This window comes from Oryza glaberrima, chromosome 11 (genome assembly GCF_000147395.1).
Source record: "Oryza glaberrima chromosome 11, OglaRS2, whole genome shotgun sequence".
NCBI lineage: Eukaryota > Viridiplantae > Streptophyta > Magnoliopsida > Poales > Poaceae > Oryza > Oryza glaberrima.
The window spans coordinates 14,422,334-14,443,924 of record NC_068336.1 but is presented as its reverse complement, the minus strand read 5'-3'; the positions used below and the strand labels follow the sequence as shown (position 1 = coordinate 14,443,924).

At 43.8% G+C, this 21,591-nt stretch overlaps 2 protein-coding genes across 2 annotated transcripts; one reads left to right on the top strand and one right to left on the bottom strand.

The window, feature by feature from the left end:
- The first annotated feature begins 629 nt into the window (after positions 1-629).
- Positions 630-1,238, top strand: LOC127755939 (uncharacterized). Its single transcript, XM_052281548.1, has 2 exons — positions 630-760; positions 853-1,238. Exons 1-2 carry the CDS (start codon positions 670-672, stop codon positions 1,059-1,061), a joined length of 300 nt encoding a protein of 99 aa, XP_052137508.1. The 5' UTR covers positions 630-669; the 3' UTR covers positions 1,062-1,238.
- Positions 1,239-4,891: 3,653 nt separating this feature from the next.
- On the bottom strand, positions 4,892-15,642 carry LOC127755701 (uncharacterized). Its single transcript, XM_052281376.1, has 7 exons — positions 15,028-15,642; positions 10,720-11,099; positions 9,875-10,605; positions 9,489-9,718; positions 9,091-9,365; positions 5,114-5,171; positions 4,892-5,026 (listed from the first exon to the last, which is right to left on the bottom strand). The coding sequence occupies exons 1-7, from the start codon at positions 15,640-15,642 to the stop codon at positions 4,892-4,894; spliced, it is 2,424 nt and encodes an 807-aa protein (XP_052137336.1).
- Between the last annotated feature and the right edge of the window lie 5,949 nt (positions 15,643-21,591).

The window sequence follows — 21,591 nt, the reverse complement described above, 5'->3', positions numbered from 1 at the left end:
TACTTCCATCAATATTCGTGTGTTGATCAGTCCGCTAACAAGTTCATTTCTTCTACTGTGCTTAAATCAATGGAGCTGAGGGTGCCATAGCCTGCACTATAGCTTAGTGCAAGCTGTTCCCTATGATAACTGAGTACGGAAAGCTTTTTGCCACATTCTTTGATAATGCCTAAACATTGAAAATTGTTTAAAAGAACCGCACTACGCCTGATTGAAGTGAACAAAATCAAGGTTTGATAAATTGAGCACTAAACTAACCCGAGGTACAAGTACAATTCACGTTAGGTCCTTCTCCACGGGTTTCTACTTAAAAGAGTGGAATATTGTAGTTGAGAAAATATCATGAAATCAAATTGTTTTTGCATGTGTTTGTATAGAAATTATATTTTAATGAGGACAATCTCCCAGATCAGTAGTGGCATTAATAGCAGATCACACAAGGATCCGATATAAATGCATGCTTTGATGTGCTATTAAAACTATTTTCAGGACAATCCACCAGATTCTTTGAGTAAAATCTCCAAGATATGAAAGTAAATAGTCATTAAATTCATCCATACATATCTGTTCTATATATATGTGAACCATGGTTCTTGGAGTGCAGACTCATCCTCATTCAACTAGTTAGTTACAGCAAGAAAAGTAAAGCATAGTAAGTCATCTTTCGCAATGGGGAAATGTTTAAGGCCGACCCACCAAGAAGTCATGTTGTTTTGCTTGGTTCTTCTGCTGTGCTCTGCCATTCCTGCACAAACAAGAGGTAATTTAAAAAATAGGTTCCTTTTTATGTTATTTGGCACCATTTTCATCATTCTATTTGCACTGGCATGATAAACATACTACTTCTTGCAGATATAGGTCAAACCACAAATGAGATCCAAAAAGATATGTCGACCGGTGTGAAAAACAAGAATAGCTTTGGAGAACTTTATTATAAACCTGATCACTGTGTTCAAACCCCCGGTGGGTTCTATTGCTGTGCACTGGACCAGCTGTGCTATCCAACTATTGGGCTGTGCATACCAGAATGCACACCATCAAAGGTGCGCAGAGGATCATGATGAGCAAGTGATTAATTACGAATAATCATGTACTCCACCCAGCAGTTGGGATTAGTTATGGATGCCTGATTTCTATGTTCAAAACGATATGCAGTTTCTTCAAATATCTTGAGTATGAGACAGTCTCTTGGTGCCTATGATCCGGAAATGTGTCTTGGACCAACCATAATTTCAAACATAAAAAAAAAAAAAACTTGATTGGACAAAAAAACCCAGCAACTTATCGTTTATATAAGTGTAACCCACTAGACGTATTAATTAGTATAAGGCAGGTTCAATGTTTTTACACATCATCAAAATGATGTTAGCTGTTGGAACGACATGTATCTCTGATGTGAACCGTTAATCAGATGAGTGTTCTTCTCCACCGTTTATGTATTCCATGCCCGTATTGTGGTCTCGTTTGGCTGCCCGTGTATATTATACATGTGTGAATAGTTCCACCTGTGTATTGAGTGAATCCACACCACCCACCCAATACACAGCATGATTCAATACACAGGGTGGGCTGGTGGTTCGACCGGTGATGCCCAGGTTTGACTCCACAGCAAGTACGTAGTGCTAGCTAAGCTAGTGGTATGCATGGAGAGTTGGGCAGAGTTAGGTTTACCTTTTACCTTTTAGGTCTCGTTTGTTAAGTAAAAAGTTAATATAAAAAATACTGAAAAATCTAAGAAATAAAATACCAGAATAGAAAATCTAGCATGTATATCCATCTGTAATTCTAAAAATCCTGCTTTAAAAATTTAAAAAAAACACAAGAGTAGAATTTCACATAGAAAATAGAGAAATTAACATGCATGCACATGGATGAACATATTACTGATCCATGAAATATTTATAGGTAAACTAGAATAATTGATTCAACATAAACCTTCCAGGTAGAAACAGCACACACCAGACATACACATCCAAGCATATATGACAGTAATAAATAACTTTGATAGCTAAGTCTACCACATAGGTTTAATTTGAAGTCTACTAGGTGTTTCATCTACGAATAATTTCTTTGACATGAAACATCCAAGCAAAAGACAGACAACTCCAACAACAGCATATCTCCCTACTTTCCATTGCATCTTTTTTTCCATGCATCACCTGAAACAAAGTACAAGGCAAAAGATTAATTGGCTTCATATCTGCCGTGGCAAACTGACTGCTAGCAACACAGAGAAACTAGAGAACAGAGCTAATAAGGAAGCTTGCAAATTCCTAGGACAAGAGCACTAGGGGACTAAGAAAAGTTGGAGCAAGATGAAATTAATTGTGCATTTTACAAGCTATATCTTGATAAATAAGTAGAAATGCTTATATTTAGAACGGATGTAATACATTTAAACAAATTCACTCTATGCATATTCAAATTTGAATAGATAAGCTCACTCCAAGTATCAGCGTTATCATTCATTCAGCAAATTCAAATCATACTTTCAGAGCCCAGTACTGCTCACCCGGAGAGAGCAACAATAATATTTTAGAATATATGTATATAAAAGTTTACACTTCCCAAAAAAACAAAAGAGCATGAATAATATGTAAGGCATAATGAACATCATTTTTGGCATAAATAGTATACCTGCATCTCAGGTGATGCTACAATGTGAAAACTACAAATGTATCATCTGCCAATCTGCACAACATTTACCCCCAAAAATAATTTTGCTGAGCATCACTGAATTGAAGTTTTAGGTGATACAACAAACAAAATCCAACTGTTTAATATGACTAAAGTGTAGTACTAATTAATATATTCATCAGTTTCATAGAGGCAATAACAAGACGGAAGGAGCAATACCAGATTTACGCAATTGTAATCTTCCTCCTTAACCACTTGAGTCATGTAGAGTCTTTTGCAGTCATGAAAATGGCCCAGTTTTGTGGATCTTTGAAGACATCATAAGCCAGGACCTTCTCATCATCTGACATATCTTCCATGCTGTCCACAACAACAATGCATACTGGGATCGGGAACTCATCCTCATGCACATTACTTCTTGCCCTCTCGAAGATATGTCGCTATTGCTCTAAATATGTTAGGCTCCATGCGGAATGCAACAAGGCAATTCTTTTCATGTCCCTCAAAAATATTTCTGGGTTTTTCTTCACCGTACTAACTTGAAGTATGCTTACTCTTTTCTCTATCCCTCCATTACTAGTTAAAAGATATAGGGCAGGCAACCAGAACATAATAATCTCCTCATCCTCCTCATCTTTTCTCTTCCTAATTAGCGAATTCATACCTTCTAACTAGAAGGAATACTGAATATTTAAGATGACTGCAGTTAGCAAAAGAAAAAAGGTTTCAGCACTCTAGTTTTTAGTTTCAACACTATATATGTTCATAAATAATTAAAGCTAATTATGCATGTGTATGAACTGAACACTCACTTTGTTTAATAGAAGTGCTATACTACTATGCTAGCATGCTGTTTTGTGCATTCAATGGTGTTAGTGTAAAATACTGTAATGTGTATTGCTTGCTATACATTGGTATATCATGCAGTGGTGGTGGTACAGTCTCAGCAGTGTGTAGAGGAGTACTACTAGCTGTAGTTTATTTCTGCTCAAAATCTCTTTGCACTGATACAAGATCGAAGCTAGTGATTCCCTACTGTGATTTGTTCCCTTCAGGATGGCTGTACTTTGCATATCTCCAAGCATTGACATACCTCGTCTCCAATATTTCTCTTGCAGATCGTCAAACCCTAGCAGGATGGCTGTACTTTCCGGATCTTGAAGGTCCTAGCAGCAAAACAAGTGGATGAAAGAAGATGAGCAAAGAAAATGAGATGAGATGAAGGAGGAGATGGAGGAGAGGACTTTGAACCTTGATCAAGCGAGTAGGCTGCCCAGGCGACGCCGGCGATGAGGCGACAGACGACGGCGGCCGGCGAGGAGGCGGTGGATGGCTCGGAGAAGGCAGCGGCGCCGGCGGCACAGGAGGATGGCGAGGACGTGGTGGATAGCTCGGAGAAGGCGGCGGCGTCGGCAGCGCAGTAGGACGGCGAGGAGGCGGTGGACGGCTTGGAAAAAGCGGCGACGGTGCAGGAGGAGTCGCGAGCTGCGGCGTGCACGCGAGAGAGTTCCAAGCCTCGGGTGAGGATTATTCTCTCACCCGTGGGTCGGCATGTATCGAGCCGCAATACACAGCAATACACGAACAGCCAAATGCACATTTGGGCCAGATGCGGGAATTGATCTAGGCGTGGGCTGCATTCCACGGAAGGGCGGGTTTGGGGCCTGTTCCACATCGAAACACAAACAGCCAAATGAGGCCTAACCCAGAGATACACTGAGGAATTGCAAGGAACCAAGAGTTGGCCGTGATCAGCATGCACGAACAGCATGCACGAAGTCAGAAACCCAAACGTTCATTGTGCCACAACTCTAGGACTGGAGGGCTCAATTCTGGTAGCCACCAGCTGGTCGCTCTTTTGGCTTGCTGCTGGTTGAAATCAACGCACACTCTCTCACCTTGATCGATGCCAAATCTGCTCAAATGCTCCACCGTAGGTACTGGTGCTTTGCCTTAGATCAACTTTATTGTTGAATTGGAAAATTCCCTGTGTCTACAGTGAATCGGCACGGACACTAGATGGCAGATTAATTGTTAGCTCTCACCTAAGGTAATCAATATCTCATCCTTCTATTTTTCTTATGGTGCAGCTAGTTCAGATTAAACTTTCCTCACTACTAGATATTCGATTATTAACCACCAAGAGTAATTAAGTGTTGGTCGTTCTCTGTGATTGCAAGCAGTCCAGCAGAGTTGGTTTGTAACGCCGACGACCACATATATATGAGGAGGCCCACGAGACATGGCAGCCCAATCACCGCCTGCTTTGCCCGTCGCCACCAGAAGGAATAAGTTCACTTTCACTCACTGCTACGAAAACCATCACCGCCTGAATGTTCTGAATGGATGAATCATTGAGCTCTCTTGCAGACCTGGGGAATTTTGGAAGCTGCATCAGATCATGACAGAATTAAGGAAATTAACTATTCACAATAATACAAGTTAGCGACTAATTTAACAAGTGTGTATTACTTACCTCGTTGTAATTGGCACAATATTTCCCATTAACCCTTAGGAACTCACAACAGTAATATCTGCATAGTACTGTTCCCACCAGTTACTTGTGACACTTTCAACATCAAAATAATTATAAGGTATAATAGGTGATTACATGGAAACACACAAGCATTTATGAAAATTAAGTAGTACTGTTTGGCATCCATATATATGTACTTACCGGCCACTTATTGCGGACGGATATGCGTTCTCTTGAGTTTTTGTGTTGTTCGCCTCGCTGGTAATACCTTTTAAATGCACTGTTTTGCACTTTAATTAAAATCCATAGTTTGCAGTTAATATGATTGGAACTAAACATATATTATATGCTACGTACCACCGGTTCGGGGGGAACGTAGCCAGAGTTAACTTCATTATTGCTACCGCCCTTTCTCTTCTTTGCCGGAGAAGGATGGGGGTCACTCGGCGAGTGATACGATCCACTGCCTGGTTCACTTGAGCTAGACGACGAAGATTCCTCCGCGACTACTTGAGTGCAAATATCTTCCTCCATGACTAGCTGAGTTTCCTTGCCCTTATCACCCGTGGGTTGCTCTTGGATGGGTTTGTCCATTGATATCGCTTGAATGTGAATTAATGTTAGTTGCGAAATGGAATCATTTTCTTATTGTAAATCCAAAAAGAAGGCAAAATTTAGATACTAATTTTGTACTACAACTATAAATATTGTTACCAATCAATGAGATTGGCAACGACATCAATATTACAATCTACCAACCCTGACCATTTCAAACTACCTAATTAAGTTCCTTAATTATCAAAGAATGACAGAATACAAAATGCATGGAGAATTATGGTGTCTAGGTCGGTTCCGTCCATGGACTACACTGACCAATCCACCATAATTCCCCATGCATTTTATATTCTGTGATGGTTTGATAACCTAAGAACTACATTAAATCTGCGGCCAATCTATCAATTCTTCCATTTGAACTAAATTTCAAACCCTAAACCTAATTAAGTTCCTTAATTATCAAAGAATGACATAATACAAAATGCATGGAGAATTTTGGTGTCTAGGTCGGTTCCGTCCATGGACTACACTGACCAATTCACCAAAATTCCCCATGCATTTTTGTATTCTGTGATGGTTTGATAACCTCGGAACTACATTAAATCTGCGGCCAATCTATCAATTCTTCCATTTGAACTAAATTTCAAACCTTAAACCTAATTAAGTTCCTTAATTATCAAAGAATGACAGAATACAAAATGCATGGAGAATTTTGGTGTCTAGGTCGGTTCCGTCCATGGACTACACTGACCAATCCACCAAAATTCCCCATGCATATTGTATTCTGTGATAGTTTGATAACCTAGGAACTACATTAAATCTGCGGCCAATCTATCAATTATTCCATTTGAACTAAATTTCAAACAACACATTTTGATCGCCATAGTATCAAACTAACAAATTACTCAATTTCAGTCAAACTAACAAATTTGTGCATCTAAATATTCACCCAACAGTCATCTCAATGCATCATATTCAGATCAAAGAAAGTGCATTTCATTTTGGAAAAAAAGTGCAGCAGCAAAACAATTCCTTTTCTTAATATGTTGAGCACAAGATCAATTTTGATTGTACAATTTAAATCACATTTGCAACAAGAAAACAAAGGACAGTACTCATACATGCCTCTATCATCGATAAAATTCAGTGGCTGCACATCTATTTTAGTTGGTGCACAAAAAATTCAGAGGCTGCACAAACTCATACATGCCTCTATCAACACAAAAAAAACTACATCCACCCAAATTTTCACCACCAATTAACATTCATCAAAAATTCATCCCAATTCAGCCATCAATTCATCTCACATCACATTCATCATCCATCAATTTTCATCACATTCATCATGCATCAATTCATCTCACATCACATTCATCATGCATCAATTCATCATTTCAATTTTACAGAATGGGGAGGAGGAGCAGAGGAGGGGGTGTACCTCGGCTTCTCGGCACGGCTCACCGTGGAGTCCCGGCGCGGCGGTGACGGCGGCGGCGCGGAGGAGGAAGAGGCGGCGGAACTGGTCCCGGCGTCGACGACGAGTCCCGGTGGCGGCGGCGTCGACGACGAGGACCCGGCGGCGGCGATGACTCCCGAGGTGGAGGCGGCATCGACGACGAGGAACCGGTGGAGGAAGAGGTGGTCCCGATGGCGGTCTTGGCAGTGGCGGCGATGACTCCCGAGGTGGAGGCGGCGTCGACGACGAGGAACCGGCGGAGCAAGAGGAGGTCCCGGCGGTGTTCTTGGCGGCGGCGGTGGGAGGAGGAGGCGGCGGTGGCGGCGGAGAAGAGGAGCCGGCGGACGAGTCCCGGTGGCGGCGACAACTCCCGAGGTGGAGGAAGGAGGAGCCGGGGGAGAGGTGGAGCTCGATTTGGCAGCGGCGGTGGTGGAGACGGCGGGCCGATCGAGGAGGAGGCGGCGGAGAGGAGGAGGATGCGGCGGCCGTCGGTCGGAGAGGAGCTGGATCTAACGGCGGCGGTGGAGAGGAGGCGTTAATGGATCTAGCGGCGGCGGCGGCGGGCCGAGAAGAGGAGGAGCCGGCGGCGGCGGTGGAGGCGCGAATGGAGGAGCTGTGTCCGAATGGAGGATGGCGCAAATGGAGGAGGCGGCGGCAGTGGCGGGCGCTGCGGTTATCGCTGGAAGCGGCGCTCGAAATTTTGGCAGCCTGGTGGCACAAATTTTAGGGTTCGCGCGCCTCCGGGACTTAGGAAATTTTCAGCCGCGCGCTAGCTACTTATAGGCGAAGACATCTTCGCTAGCGGAGGAACGCGCCGACCGCTAGCGAAAACATTTTCGCTGGCGGAGGATTCCGTGGGCCGCTAGCGAAAAGGGTTTTCGCTGGCGGCAAGCTTATGTGGGCCGCTAGCGAAAACAGTTTTCGCTAGCGGTGGGCAAAGCCGGCCGCCAGCGAAAACCCTTTGGCCCCACATGTCATTCTCAACTGAAAAAATAATTTTATTTATTTTTACACAAATATGATTAATTTATCAAAAAAATAAAATATGATTTTTTAATGTTTGCGCCTGATATTTTTTTAATGCATGCATACAAATAAATTTATACCAAACAATTTCTTGATCCAACAATTATCATGTCACCATATTCCATATACAAAAATTCATCTCATCCATCATTGTCACGCATTATAGTACATTAAAATTCATCGAGACGTCCAACATGATACATGTATAATGAATTAGCATCTAACACTTTTCCCTACACCTTCATTTCTCATGTATGGCTTTGGCGATTCACCAATTGATTCTTCGACGCGTAATATCTTGTTTCGAAAATCTGTGAATAGTATCATGTTCTCATATTGATTGTATGCCTCGACATCTTCGACATCATCAACTCCCAAAATCCTTTGTTTTCCCGAAATAACTATGTCTTTCTTCAAATGAGATGGATCTGTCACATAGAAAACTTGAGCGACCCGATCGGCAAGCACCCATGGGTCATCCTTGTGGCCTACGTTGTCAAAGTCAACTATTGTCGGCCCAAAGTTGTCTACAGACACGCTGGCTGGGTGTTTCACCCATTGGCATAGAAACATTGGAATCTGCATATTTGGCCCGTAGTCTAGTTCGCAGATTTCTTCTATGAATCCGTAGTATGTGCTCTTTTGCCCAGTTGTGTCGATTGCTTCTACTCGAACGCCACTGTTTTGGCATGCACTCCTTTTGTCTTTCGCTTTTGTTTAAAACGTGTATCCATTCAGATCGTATGCTTGCCACGAGGTATACACACTTGATGGCCCGTCAGCTAGCATTTTAATTGTTCTTTCTTCTATGGTATGGCCATCTGGTAGATCGAGGTTCTTGAACCATTCAGTAAAGTGATGCTTGTGTTTCTTCATGATCCATCTATTAGATCGACCCACATTTGTTGCTTGTAATTCATGCAGGTGTTGCTCTATGTACGGCTCCACTATTGCGAGTTGCTGCAGCACAGTGAAATGAGCATCTTTCACTTTTTTGTAGTCATTGTCGTGGATTCTTTTCTTCCCTTTTGTTCCTTTCCCAGATAATCTACCTTCATGTCGAGGTACCGGTAAACCAATTGCTTTTCCATCCTTTAGGTAATCAATGCAACACTCAACGACCTCCTCGGTTGTGTATCCCTCTATCATGGATCCCTCTGGGTGGGCGCGGTTCCATACGCAGCCTTTTAGAATGGACATGTATCGTTCGAAAGGCTACATATGATGCAGGTATAGGGGCCCAAGTGCAATTATCTGAGGCACGATATGAACTATGAGGTGTTGAAGAAAAATATCGAACTATGAGGCATGATATGAACTATGAGGCACGATATGAACCATCATATCGAAAAATGATGGAGGGAAACACATCTCAAGCTCGCACACTGTCTGTATAGCGAAAGTTCGGAGAGGACCTAACTCTTCAGGATCAATTAGTTTCTGAGATATGGAATTGAAGAAATAACAGAGCTTTGTGATGACCAGCTTTACGTGAACTGGTTCGACTGCTCTAATTGCAATGGCGAGGAATACTGTGAGCATTACATGACAGTCATGGGAATTGTAGCCTGAAAGTGACAGATCTTTCATCGACACTAGTCGTTTAATGTTTGAGGAGAAGCCAGTAGGCACTCTCACCCGATGTAGGGATTTGCACAATGCCATTTTCTCCTCTCTTGTCAAGGTGTAGTATGCAGGCGGTAGGTACACTTTTCCATTATTACCTTTATCCACAGGATGAAGCTCTTTCCTTATTTGCATATCCACGAGGTACTTACGTGATTTCAGTCCATCCTTGGTCTTAGTTAGTATATCCAGTATAGTCCCAATGGTGTTATCGAAGACATTTTTCTCTAGGTGCATGACATCGATAGAATGGCGTATGTCTAAATCTTTCCAGTACGGAAGGTACTTAAAGAAAATGGAGTGCTTCTTGAATGGAACGCTAGGGCTTGCTGGTACTTCGGCATCATTTCTCTTCCGCTTATTTGTTTCCTTCTTTTTTACCTTCCCAAAACCAACCTTCAGGTTTTTGGTCATTCTAAACACTTTATCACCCTTCCATGGTTCTGGTGCCACACCTTTCTCAACAGTACTGTCGAAATATTTTGCTTGGGAGCGGTACGAGTGATTCTTTCTTAAGAAACGCCGGTGTCGCATGTATACTAGCTTCTTCGATCCCTTCAGATACCTGTACACAGTACCATCTACACAAATAACGCAACCCGTCTTTCCCTTGATCTGTCCCAATAGGGAAAACAGTGCGGTCAAGTCGTTGACGGTGACAAAGATAATTGCATGTAGCGTGAAGTACTCCCGCAGGAATTCGTCCCAAACTCGGATCCCGTGTTCCCACAAATCGCGCATATCCTCCAGCAAAGGCTCCAGAAACACATCCATGTCATTGCTAGGTTGTCGTGGTCCTTGTACAAGGATGGTCAACAAGATATACTTCCTTTTTTAACACAGCCACGTTGGGAGGTTGTACATGGTTAGGAGTACTGGCCACGTGCTGTGTGAGCTGCTCAAGTCACCGAATGGATTCATTCCATTGGTGCTCAATGCAAACCTTACGTTTCTTGGGTCCTCTGCAAACTTATGATACTCTCTGTCAAATTCCTTCCACTGTCTTGCATCTGCAGGATGTCGAATCATCCCATCCTTTTTTCGCTTTTCATGATGCCAGCGCATCAATTCGGCATCCCTCGGGTTTGAGAACAAACGCTTCAAATGATCTTTCACCGGAAGGTACCACATGACAAGCTGGGGAATCTTCTTTTTGTTACTGTCTTTGCATGGATCGGACTCTTCTACATCGTCAAGGGCAACATCCAGACTCTCGGACTGGCTACGGCTTGTTTTGTATCGACTACTCTTGCATGTTCGACATCTGTCCAAATCCTCGTACTCTTTACGGAATAGGATACAGTGGTTAACACACGCGTGTATCTTTCGCACACCCAGTGACAAAGGGCATATAAGCTTCTTCGCTTCATAGGTGCTTGTTGGCAGGGAGTTGGGTTGCGGAAAAAGTTTTTTCAACAGAACCAACAAGTCGTTAAAACTACTATTGGACCAACCATTTCTGGCCTTCAATCTCATAAGCTCAAGCACTGTCCATCTGGACCCCCGTTTTTATAACAGGAATCATTCGTGTAAACAGTACCATTTCCCTGGATCAAGTAGTCTGGTACACACGAGTTCATAGCTGAAATACCAAAAGCACATACACGAGAGTCTAGTGCTAATTATTACATCATAAGCCCGCAGGCATTCTCTTAAATCATCGAACCGAGCGGTCCGGAATACATCCAAAAGCAGAAATAGATGAGGCAGCGGAATTCAGGCAGCGGCATGCCATTGCCACAGGCAACGACCGTAACTAAGACCTACTGAGCGCCATCGTCTTCTTCTCCCTCCTGGTAGTAGGCATAGGGATCCTCCGAAGCTTCATCTCCCGCTTCTGATTAATTTTATATTTGCAAGGGTGAGTACCAACCGTACTCAGCAAGCCACCACAGCAAGAAATGCACATGATAGGGGTATTCAAAGGATAGCTATGGTTCCTTTGCGCAAAGCCAGTTTTGTAATTCTTTTCGCAAGCCTAAGACCTAGCACAGACTAATCAAATTTTAGTACCAGTGTTCATATTAAACAATGACGGTTCTGTCCACCATCCATTGTGATCCCAAGGATAGCTTCCCGCCATCGAGTCGTTATGGTTTTCTGAGGACGTCCACATTCCCACCTCTCAGGAAGTGGCTCCATCAGCATAAAAATCATCATGCAATATCTCATCCCACACAAGTTAAGAATTTAGAGTCTAGCCAAGTGTAATACATGTCCCGGTGCTCAATAACCGCGAGCACGGCTATTCGAATAGATTTGGTTTACTCACACTGCAGTGGATGTACACTTTACCCGCACTCCGCAACTGCCCAACACATGAGCCTCGTCCCAACACATGAGACGCGTCACGGCAAAGCTTTTCGATAACCTCGCATTGGCAGTACCCGCTCCATGAACTTAAATCCTCATGCACTCTAGGTGTCCATGTTTCTAGCAGTGAGAGGAGTTCTGGCGCTCCCGGGAAAGAGAAGTCTCACACACATATTAAATTATAGTTCAAATTAAGTTCTCTCTCACACACACTCTTGGCAGTCCTACCAATGGCGACACCGATGTAGGGCACGCCTCTCGGCCCTACCTCAACGGCTGTCCCATCGTAGCGCACCTGCCTCACTCAGGGGTGAACCATCTATGCAGGGATACTGCCTCCGCTCGGCTATCTAATCCGCTAGGTCTATACCCATTCGAGAAGTACGGTTGTACGGGGGTCGTTTCATGCTTAACTTCATGGCTCGGTCCTTAATTGACCGGGGACGGTACTAGCCTTTTCCAGATACCACCCAAATCCTCCGTCCGCCCCAGTCGAAAATAGTTGTTTAGTTTTATTTTTTTTTTCTTTCACAAATCATGTCATCAATATCATGGCAATGTGGCGCTCCTGTCTCCACATGCCGCATCTCAATTACCTTCCCAAAGGTAATTGCCCAAGCATATAGCATTTGATAAATATGAGTATGCATAATTCTAGAATAGCATTTCTAAGCAATTGTCATAATTGACTAGGGACTCATACGTAAACATGGTTACGAAGGAATAAGGGCAAACAATAATCAAGGCATGGCATAATCACAAGTGGGATGTTCATCATTGCATGCAATTTTATTTGTAAACAAAACAGTTTCGCAATTGGGATCAACGTGTTCAAAGAATAGTGATGACTTGCCTTGCTCAAGGTCTTGCGGGTCTTGGTCCTCGCTTGGATCCGCAACTCCCTCGGGCTCTACAAGTACGTGCGAAGAATCGATTTTGAATTCGGTTAGAATTCAAGTAAAATCCAAATAAATCCAAGTGGGAGTCGAACGCGTAAGTCAATTCTTTTATATTAACTTTACTATTCGCGAACTAAGGCAAACCCAATTTCAATTTTTATATCCTAAACTATTTTGCGGGTATAAATATTTTGTTGTCATAAGTTTTTAATTTAATCTAACCGAGCATTATATCCATATAATAGGTTAGAAATTTCTATCGCGAGCTAAATATCGGACGGAATCCTAGAAATATTATATGATTTAATTTAGCCTATGACTAAATGATTAAATATAATACACGGGTAAAATCCCTAGTAGTTAAATCCGAATTTCTACCGTGAATCGATTACTTATAGGGATTACCCAAAAATAATCTATAATAATCTATAAGAATTCATCTATTTGTTTAGTTATTATCTACATCTAAATTATTACCGTGAATTGATTTCTTATAGAAATTGCCAAGAATAATCCATAATTTATATTAAATTTTGCAATTCTACGACTATAATTAATCTATAATTAAATTCTAATTATTTTAAATTTTCTAAACTTCCCTAATCTCCCTCTAATTTCCTATTTATTTCCTTTTCTTTTTTTTTTCTTTCTTTTTTTTTCTCTTTTTCTCTCTTCCCCCTTTTCCTTTTCTTTTCTTTCTCTCCTCCCTCCCGGCTTCTCTCTCTCTTCCTCGGCTCCCTGCTACCCGGGGCGGCGACGGCGACCGGGCAAGGGGAGGAGGCGGCGGCTTACCGACGGCGGTAGCGGCGACGACGGCGCGACGACGACACACGGCGCGGCGGCACGAAGGCGACGGTGCGGCGGCGCGAGGGCGGCACGACGGCGACGGCGGCGCAAGGCGGCGACGCACGGCGCGGCTGCTCCGGGGCGACGGCGCGGCGGCTGCGAAGGTGGCGGCGCGGCGGCACGACAACGGCGGCGCGGCGGCGCGACGACAGCGGCGTGTGGAGAAGGGGAAAAGGGAGGGGAAGGGGGAGATGGAGTGGGGAAAATGGGGAGAGGGTGGAGTTTTTATAGGGGAGAGGAGGGGAAAGAAAGAGAAGGGAAGGGGCGACGCGACGGCGGCGCGGCGGCGCGGGGCGCGAGGCGGCGACGGGACGCACGGCTACGGGACGTCGACGGCGGCGGCGACAGCGGCGGCGCGCGGCTCGGGGCGGGACGCGACGGGCGGTGACGCGACGGTAGCGCGGCGCGGCGGCGACGGGGCGAGACGACGGGCGAGCGGCGATGGGACGGGCGGGCGGCTCGGGGCGCGAGGCAGCACGGCACGGGGTGCATCGCGGGGCGATGGGGCGGCGCGCGGCGCGGGGTGCAAGGTCGGCTAGGGCGGCGCGGCAGCGATGGCGACGGCGACAGGCGGCGATGGCGACGTCGGCGCGGCGGCAGGCGACGGGACGGTGACAGCAACGGCGCGGCAGCGGCGGCGCGGGGCTCGGGGCATGGCCGGGCGCGTGGCAGAGAAGGGTCTAGGGCTAGGGACCGAAATCGAACACCTATGAGGCAATGAACAGTCATTTTTCCTATTTATCCCGATTTTAGTGTATTTTCCATATAAATTTGATTCAACAATTCCTAATTTTTGCATATATGCATTTTACTCAATATTTGTGTTATCTCAACTAATGAATTCACCGTAGATTAATATTACTCATATTTTATTTTTATTTAATCTATTTGAATTTGTAATTAGGGTTAACTCTTATTCCATCGTATTTTAATTGATCCAAATATGGTCGCGATAATGTTTTATTTATTCCTATCCACACCTAATCTTTATTTTAGTTTATATTTATTTTACCAACTTGTTTTTATGGTTTATTCCTAATTAACTATTCTTTACTCACGGTTAATAAACTTCGAGATCAAATCCAAATAAAATAAGCGAATAGGATCGGCATGATGCAATTAATTTTTAAAGTTTTTGAAAATCCGTATTTTTAGAGTTTAGATTTTTGTCGGTCGAATTTTCAGGGTGTTACAGTCCACAACAATGTGAAATCCTTCTCACAGCCCTTTGCGTCATCGTACAAAAGATCATTCGCTGCCTTTTTCAATGCATCAAAGTTATCCAACCCACGAGCGGACCCAGCAACAACCTCAGGTTCAGCATGACGCAACATCTCTTCCAAATCTGCAAAATTACCATCATCTACGCTGACATTACCATCATCGGCATCATCAACTGTACTGTGCTGACCATTGCCACCAACAACATCATCATCATCAACGGGTTCTACTGCATGCACTTGTTCTTCTTCTTCTTCTTCTTCTTCTTTAGCTACTACAATGACATCCTCGTCCCAGCTCAAAACTTCGTCGTGTACTGTAGCCTGGTTCGGAACTTGCTTGCTTGGGATCTCTCCATGATGTGACCAGTTTGTGTATCCCTCAACAAATCCATGTGTCACCAAGTGTTGCTCGATTACAGATGGATCGTTCCAACTTTTCTGATTTTTGCAGTGCACGCATGGACATCTAATATATTTGGTCTTCTTAGATGCAACATTCTTCTTAGCTGCTTTCATGAATATGTCGATTCCTTCAATGTATGATGCACGATATCTCTCTTTATTCACCCATGCCCTGTCCGCCATCTATGTATTAATTAATTAATTGCGGAAAAAATAATACAACTTTAGTTAGTTCAAATATTTTGAACAAGATAATTAAACCTAACCAAAAATCTGCATATATAAAACATACATCTATCCCTCGGACGAATTACCAAACTACCCTTCTTTCTCTTCTTCTCTTCCTAGCTAGCTCATTCTTTTGCAGTTAACTAATAAATAAATCTGCTAAAAATAAACCTATCGAAAACTGTGAGGACCCAAAATAGGACCTCCTGTGTATAAGTGCTAGTCCAGGATCAAGCTAGCACACACAGACTCAAAGATAATATCACAGCCAACATCACGAAGGAATCCTAATATTTAACAATAATAATGACTGTGTTAAGCCTTATGGCTAAAGTTTACAATTATTCTGCCACAAAGGGCCTAAGGACAATATTAAAGTAGCAGCAGAAATATGATAAATGTGTAGTAGCTCCATTCAACTTGCCAAGGCAGTCAACTGGGACTCACGACCTATTCCTCATCTTCAGCAACAAACTCCTCAGGAAACAGCGGGAACCTTTCTTCTGGAATTGGGGGAATTGCAAGGTGAGTACATGGAATACTCAGCAAGCACACAGAAATATGCATATGCAAAGCTAACAACAAAGGCAATGGCTATTTTGCATAACATAGCAATTTGCAGTTATAATCAATTTATAAATAGGTTTAAAACAATAGTTATAAATAATGGGTATTACCAACTATCCATCCACGCAGGATTCGTCCACACAGGACCACATAGCTATATTCATTAACCTGCACACAGTTCATTTCCAGTTTTCACAAACTACCCCTCATGAGATATCACCGAGCATGTCCATGACCGCGGATGCGGCTATTCGAATAGATTAATTAACACTAGGTTGTACAGCTTGACCCACAAGATACATCGTCCTTTTAATGCCTATGCGCAAGTGTCACACTTCAGGTTGTGTGCGGCCAAGGAGTCTGTAACAAGGCTTTTTAGAAACTCCGTCCCAACACTGCCTTCCCCCATGAGACACCTTTCCCTCACACAGACAAGAAAGTCCCCATGGCGAACCTAAACTCCTATCATCTAGCCACCTGGGCCCGACAGTGCCAAGACTCAGAATCCTACTAGGCCAGGTTCTTCCCATGAGAACATGTGGTTGCACGTTAGGCTCAGATCCATGACTTATGAAGTGAAGTCCTTAATTGACCAAGGCAACTTGCCAAACTACAATAGCACACAGCTCAACAGTAGGCTCACACAGAGACCATACCCGGCAACAATCACACAGATACATTACCACCTAACCAGGTTCACACAGAACCACCCATCACCCTGGTCAAAAATGTTTTATCCGCCCGTTGTTTTACACGGTGCAACACATGCTACCGAAAAGATAGCACATAGCCACACAGTTCATATAAAAGTGATTATAAGTATATGATTAATCAAAATTATATTTTTCTTGTAGAACAACCTTGAGCGGCTAAGCATAACTACTCTACCTTGAGTTGAGCCCAATGTTCAACTCACAAAGACTAGGGTGACAAGGTATCATGGGCAATCAATAATTACCAAAGGTAGGATAATAATAACAATTAGGTCACGCTACCCATCGATAGTTTATAAACAAAACAATGCATGTATTCAACACAAAATATTTCACAAATGGGTTCAATATGTTCAAAGAGTGCACTTGCCTTGATCCCAGTACTGTCCTTGCACAGCGTCTTCTGAAGCGAAATGCTCTTCAGCTCCAACGTCTACACGATTGCAAACGAAAAACAAATAAACACAAAGAAAAACTAACTAAATAACATCAAATGAAATAACCAATTAGACCAGGAGGTAAAGCTCGATTTTAGAAGAATTTAGGAAGAAGAATGGATCGAATCGGAGTTCAAACGGAAAAGTTATGGCCTCCGGAAGTTTGAATTCAGGGAAAATCCGAAGGTAAAAGAAAAAGGAATATTCCGAGAATATTCTCTGGATATTTAATTTCTGAAATTGAATTAATTTTGGATAGGAGAATATATGTGGGCCCATTGTCAGTGACATAGAGTGTATGGGTGGACTCGGTGTATGTGGACTCGATGACGTGGAACGACACGTGTCGACACAAGGCGATGAGGTGGCACTGACATGGATGGATCTAGGGCTAAGGTGGCATATGTTAGGGATTATGTAGATCCAACGGTTGGGATTTGATCTAGGGATTTGGACGGCTGTGATTATTTTGAGTTTTTGGATGGCAGGTCCCACACGTCAGTGTCACAGGGAAGAGGACAAGGAGCAGCTGCTCCACCACAGGCCTGGGCGTGCTCTGGCCATGGCGCCATGGCGGCTCCAGCGCGGCGGCGTTCGTCGGCGACGGCGCACGGCGGCTGCGGCAAACAGCGGCGGAGGCAGAGGAGGTCGAGGCCAACGCGGTGGCGCAGCACCGAGCTCCGGGACGGCGTGGAGATGGCGCACGGCGACGAGAGGCGGACGCCGGAGTTGAGGTGGAGAGAGAAACGGCGGCGCGAAAGGGAGAGAGGGCTCAGCCTCGGGGCTTTACCAGCGGCGGCGGCACGGGAAGGAGATGGTGACGACGACGGCGTGGCTCCCGGCGGCGGCACGGAGCAACGGCGGCGGCAGCTGCTCACGGTGGAGATGGCGGCGGCTTTGGAAAAAGGGGGAAAAAGGGGCGGTGGCCAGCGCTATTTATAGAGGAGGGAGTAGCTAGGGTTAGGGCGCACGGCGCAAACTTTGGAAAGGCAACGGCTCCGAATTTGGCGGCGCGGCTTGCGGGATTTGGCGGCGCCAGATTGGGCTTGTGGCGCGGCCGGCGCGGGCTCGGTTGGCGGCGGCTTGGGCCGGCGATGTAGAGAGGAGGAGGAGGCCGGGCCGAGGCGGCACGTGAGCTCGGGGCTTGGCCTCCCCGGGCCTGCAGCTCAAGAAGGAGAGAGAGAGCTGGAGGTAGAAGGTGGGGGAAAAAGAAAAAAGAAAGAAGAATAAGGGCTAAACTGCAAAAGGGTAGAATAGAGAAAAAGAGAGGAAGGAAAAAGGGAAAAAGACAGGGACTTCTCTGGAAAATTCCAAATTTAAAGTATTTGGAATTTTTGGGAAGGATTTAGGATTTGAAAAGGAATATTGGATTTGGATGGAATTTGAATTAGGGATTGAGCTCCACTTCCGAAATACAAATTAAATCCAACTAACTCCAATTAAGAATCACAAAACGAACAACGAAATTAACTAATTAATCACTTTAAAGCCTTTTGATTTAACGAATTTTTCATTAAGCTATTTTAGACGAATAAACCAAATGTGAATTTTCGCAAATGTGAATCAGGACGTGACAAACCTTCCCCCCTTAAACAGAATCTCGACCCCGAGATTCGGACTGGCTTGGAAACAACTCTGGGAACTCTGCCTTCAGATCATCCTCACGCTCCCATGTGGCTTCAGCTTCGGTGTGATGACTCCAATGAACTTTGCATAAACGAATGGTCTTACTCCTTGTAGTCCGCTCTGCTGTCTCAAGAATTTTGATTGGAACCTCTCGATAGGTCAAGTCTGGTTGCAACTCCACTGACTGCAGCGGTGTTTCCTCTTCTGGCACACGAAGACATTTCTTCAATTGAGATACGTGGAACACATCATGAACACCGGACATTGAAGGCGGCAACTCCAACTGATATGCGACTTCTCCTCGACGAGCAATGATCCGGAATGGACCAACATATCTGGGGGCTAGCTTTCCTTTCACCTGAAACCTCTTGGTTCCTCTCATTGGGGTTACCTTTAAATACACATAATCTTCCTTCTCAAAAGTTAAATCCCTTCGGCGATTATCTGCATAACTCTTCTGACGAGATTGAGCTACCTTTAATCTATCCCTGATTAGAGCAACTCTTTCTTCGGCTTCACGAATTACATCTGGTCCAAAAACCATCTTTCACCAGTCTCATTCCAATTCAACGGTGTTCTACAAGGTCTTCCATACAAAGCTTCGAACGGCGACATCTGCAAACTTGCTTGGTAACTATTGTTGTAGGAGAACTCGGCATAGGGTAAATTCTTGTCCCAATTAGAAGTATAAGCTAAAGCACAAGCTCGAAGCATATCCTCCAAAATTTGATTAACTCTTTTGGTCTGACCATCCGTCTGTGGATGATATGCTATACTGAAATTAAGACGAGTTCCCATTGCCTCATGAAGAGCCTGCTAGAAACGTGAGGTAAACTGAGTTCCTCGATCTGAGACTATCTTCCGTGGTACTCCATGCAAACATACTATCCGGTTCACATAAAGTTCGGCAAGCTTGTCACCTAAATAAGTTATCTTGACTGGAATAAAGTGAGCTACCTTGGTGAGATGATCAACTATAACCCAAATGGAATCATACCCTAACTGAGTCTTGGGCAAACCGGTGATGAAATCCATACTAATCTCATCCCACTTCCATTCTGGTACCTTCAATGGTTGTAGAAGTCCGGCAAGTCGTTGGTGCTCTGCCTTGACTCACTGGCAAACATCACAAAGTGCCACATATTCTGCGATCTCACGCCTCATACTAGGCCACCATAGTCTGTTCCTGAGATCCTGGTACTTCTTTGTACTTCCCGGATGAATAGAATAACGAGATTCATGTGCCTCTGACAATATGAGCTTCTTGAGTTCTGGTTGATCTGGTACAACCAACTTCTCATGTAACCATATAACACCATTCTCATCCTCAGTGAATCCTATGGCTTTTCCTTTCTTCATGTTGAGCTTGATTTCTTTGACATTGGCATCATCTTTTTGAGCTTCTTTGATTTGATCTTCCAATGTGGGTTTGACTTCAAGATTAGCCACAAACCCTTTAGGTACTATCTCTAAATTCAGCCTTTCAAACTCCCGGTAGAGTGACAACTGGCTCTCCTTGATCTCCACATTGTTGCAGTATGCTTTCCTGCTCAAGGCGTCGGCGACAACGTTAGCCTTGCCTGGATGGTAGTGGATCCCCATGTCATAATCCTTGGTCACCTCTAACCATCTTCTTTGTCTCAAGTTCAAATCATGTTGAGTGAAAATATATTTCAGACTCTTGTGATCAGTGTAGACCTCGCATCGATTGCCTATCAGGTAATGTCTCCATATTTTCAATGCGTGTACTACTACGGCAAGCTCCAAATCATGAGTTGGATAATTCTCCTCATGTGGACGTAGTTGTCTCGAAGCATAAGCAACAACCTTGCCTTCTTGCATCAGAACACATCCAAGTCCTGTACGAGAGGCGTCACAATAGATATCAAACCCCTTGTGGATATCTGGCAAAACCAACACTGGTGCTGATGTCAAACTCTTCTTCAAGGCTTCAAAACTACGCTGGCACTCTGATGTCCACATAAACTTCTTCTCTTTTTTCAACAACTGTGTCAAAGGACGAGCAACTTTGGAGAAACCTTCTATGAACCTTCTATAATATCCTGCCATACCTAGGAAACTACGAACTTGTGTCACGGTCTTGGGCGGCTGCCAGTTGATAACTGTACTTACTTTCTTTGGATCGACTGCAACTCCAGCGGCGGTCACAACATGTCCAAGGAATTCAACTTCTTTCATCCAAAACTCACACTTACTGAACTTAGCATATAACTGATGCTCCCTTAAATGAAAAAAGAAAGAAGAATAAGGGTTAAACTGCAAAAGGGCAGAATAGAGAAAAAGAGAGGAAGGAAAAAGGGAAAAGGACAGGGACTTCTCTAGAAAATTCCAAATATAAAGTATTTGGAATTTTTGGGAAGGATTTAGGATTTGAAAAGGAATATTAGATTTGGATGGAATTTGAATTAGGGATTGAGCTCCACTTTCGAAATACAAATTAAATCCAACTAACTCCAATTAAGAATCACAAAGCGAACAACGTAATTAACTAATTAATCACTTTAAAACCTTTTGATTTAATGAATTTTTCATTAAGCTAT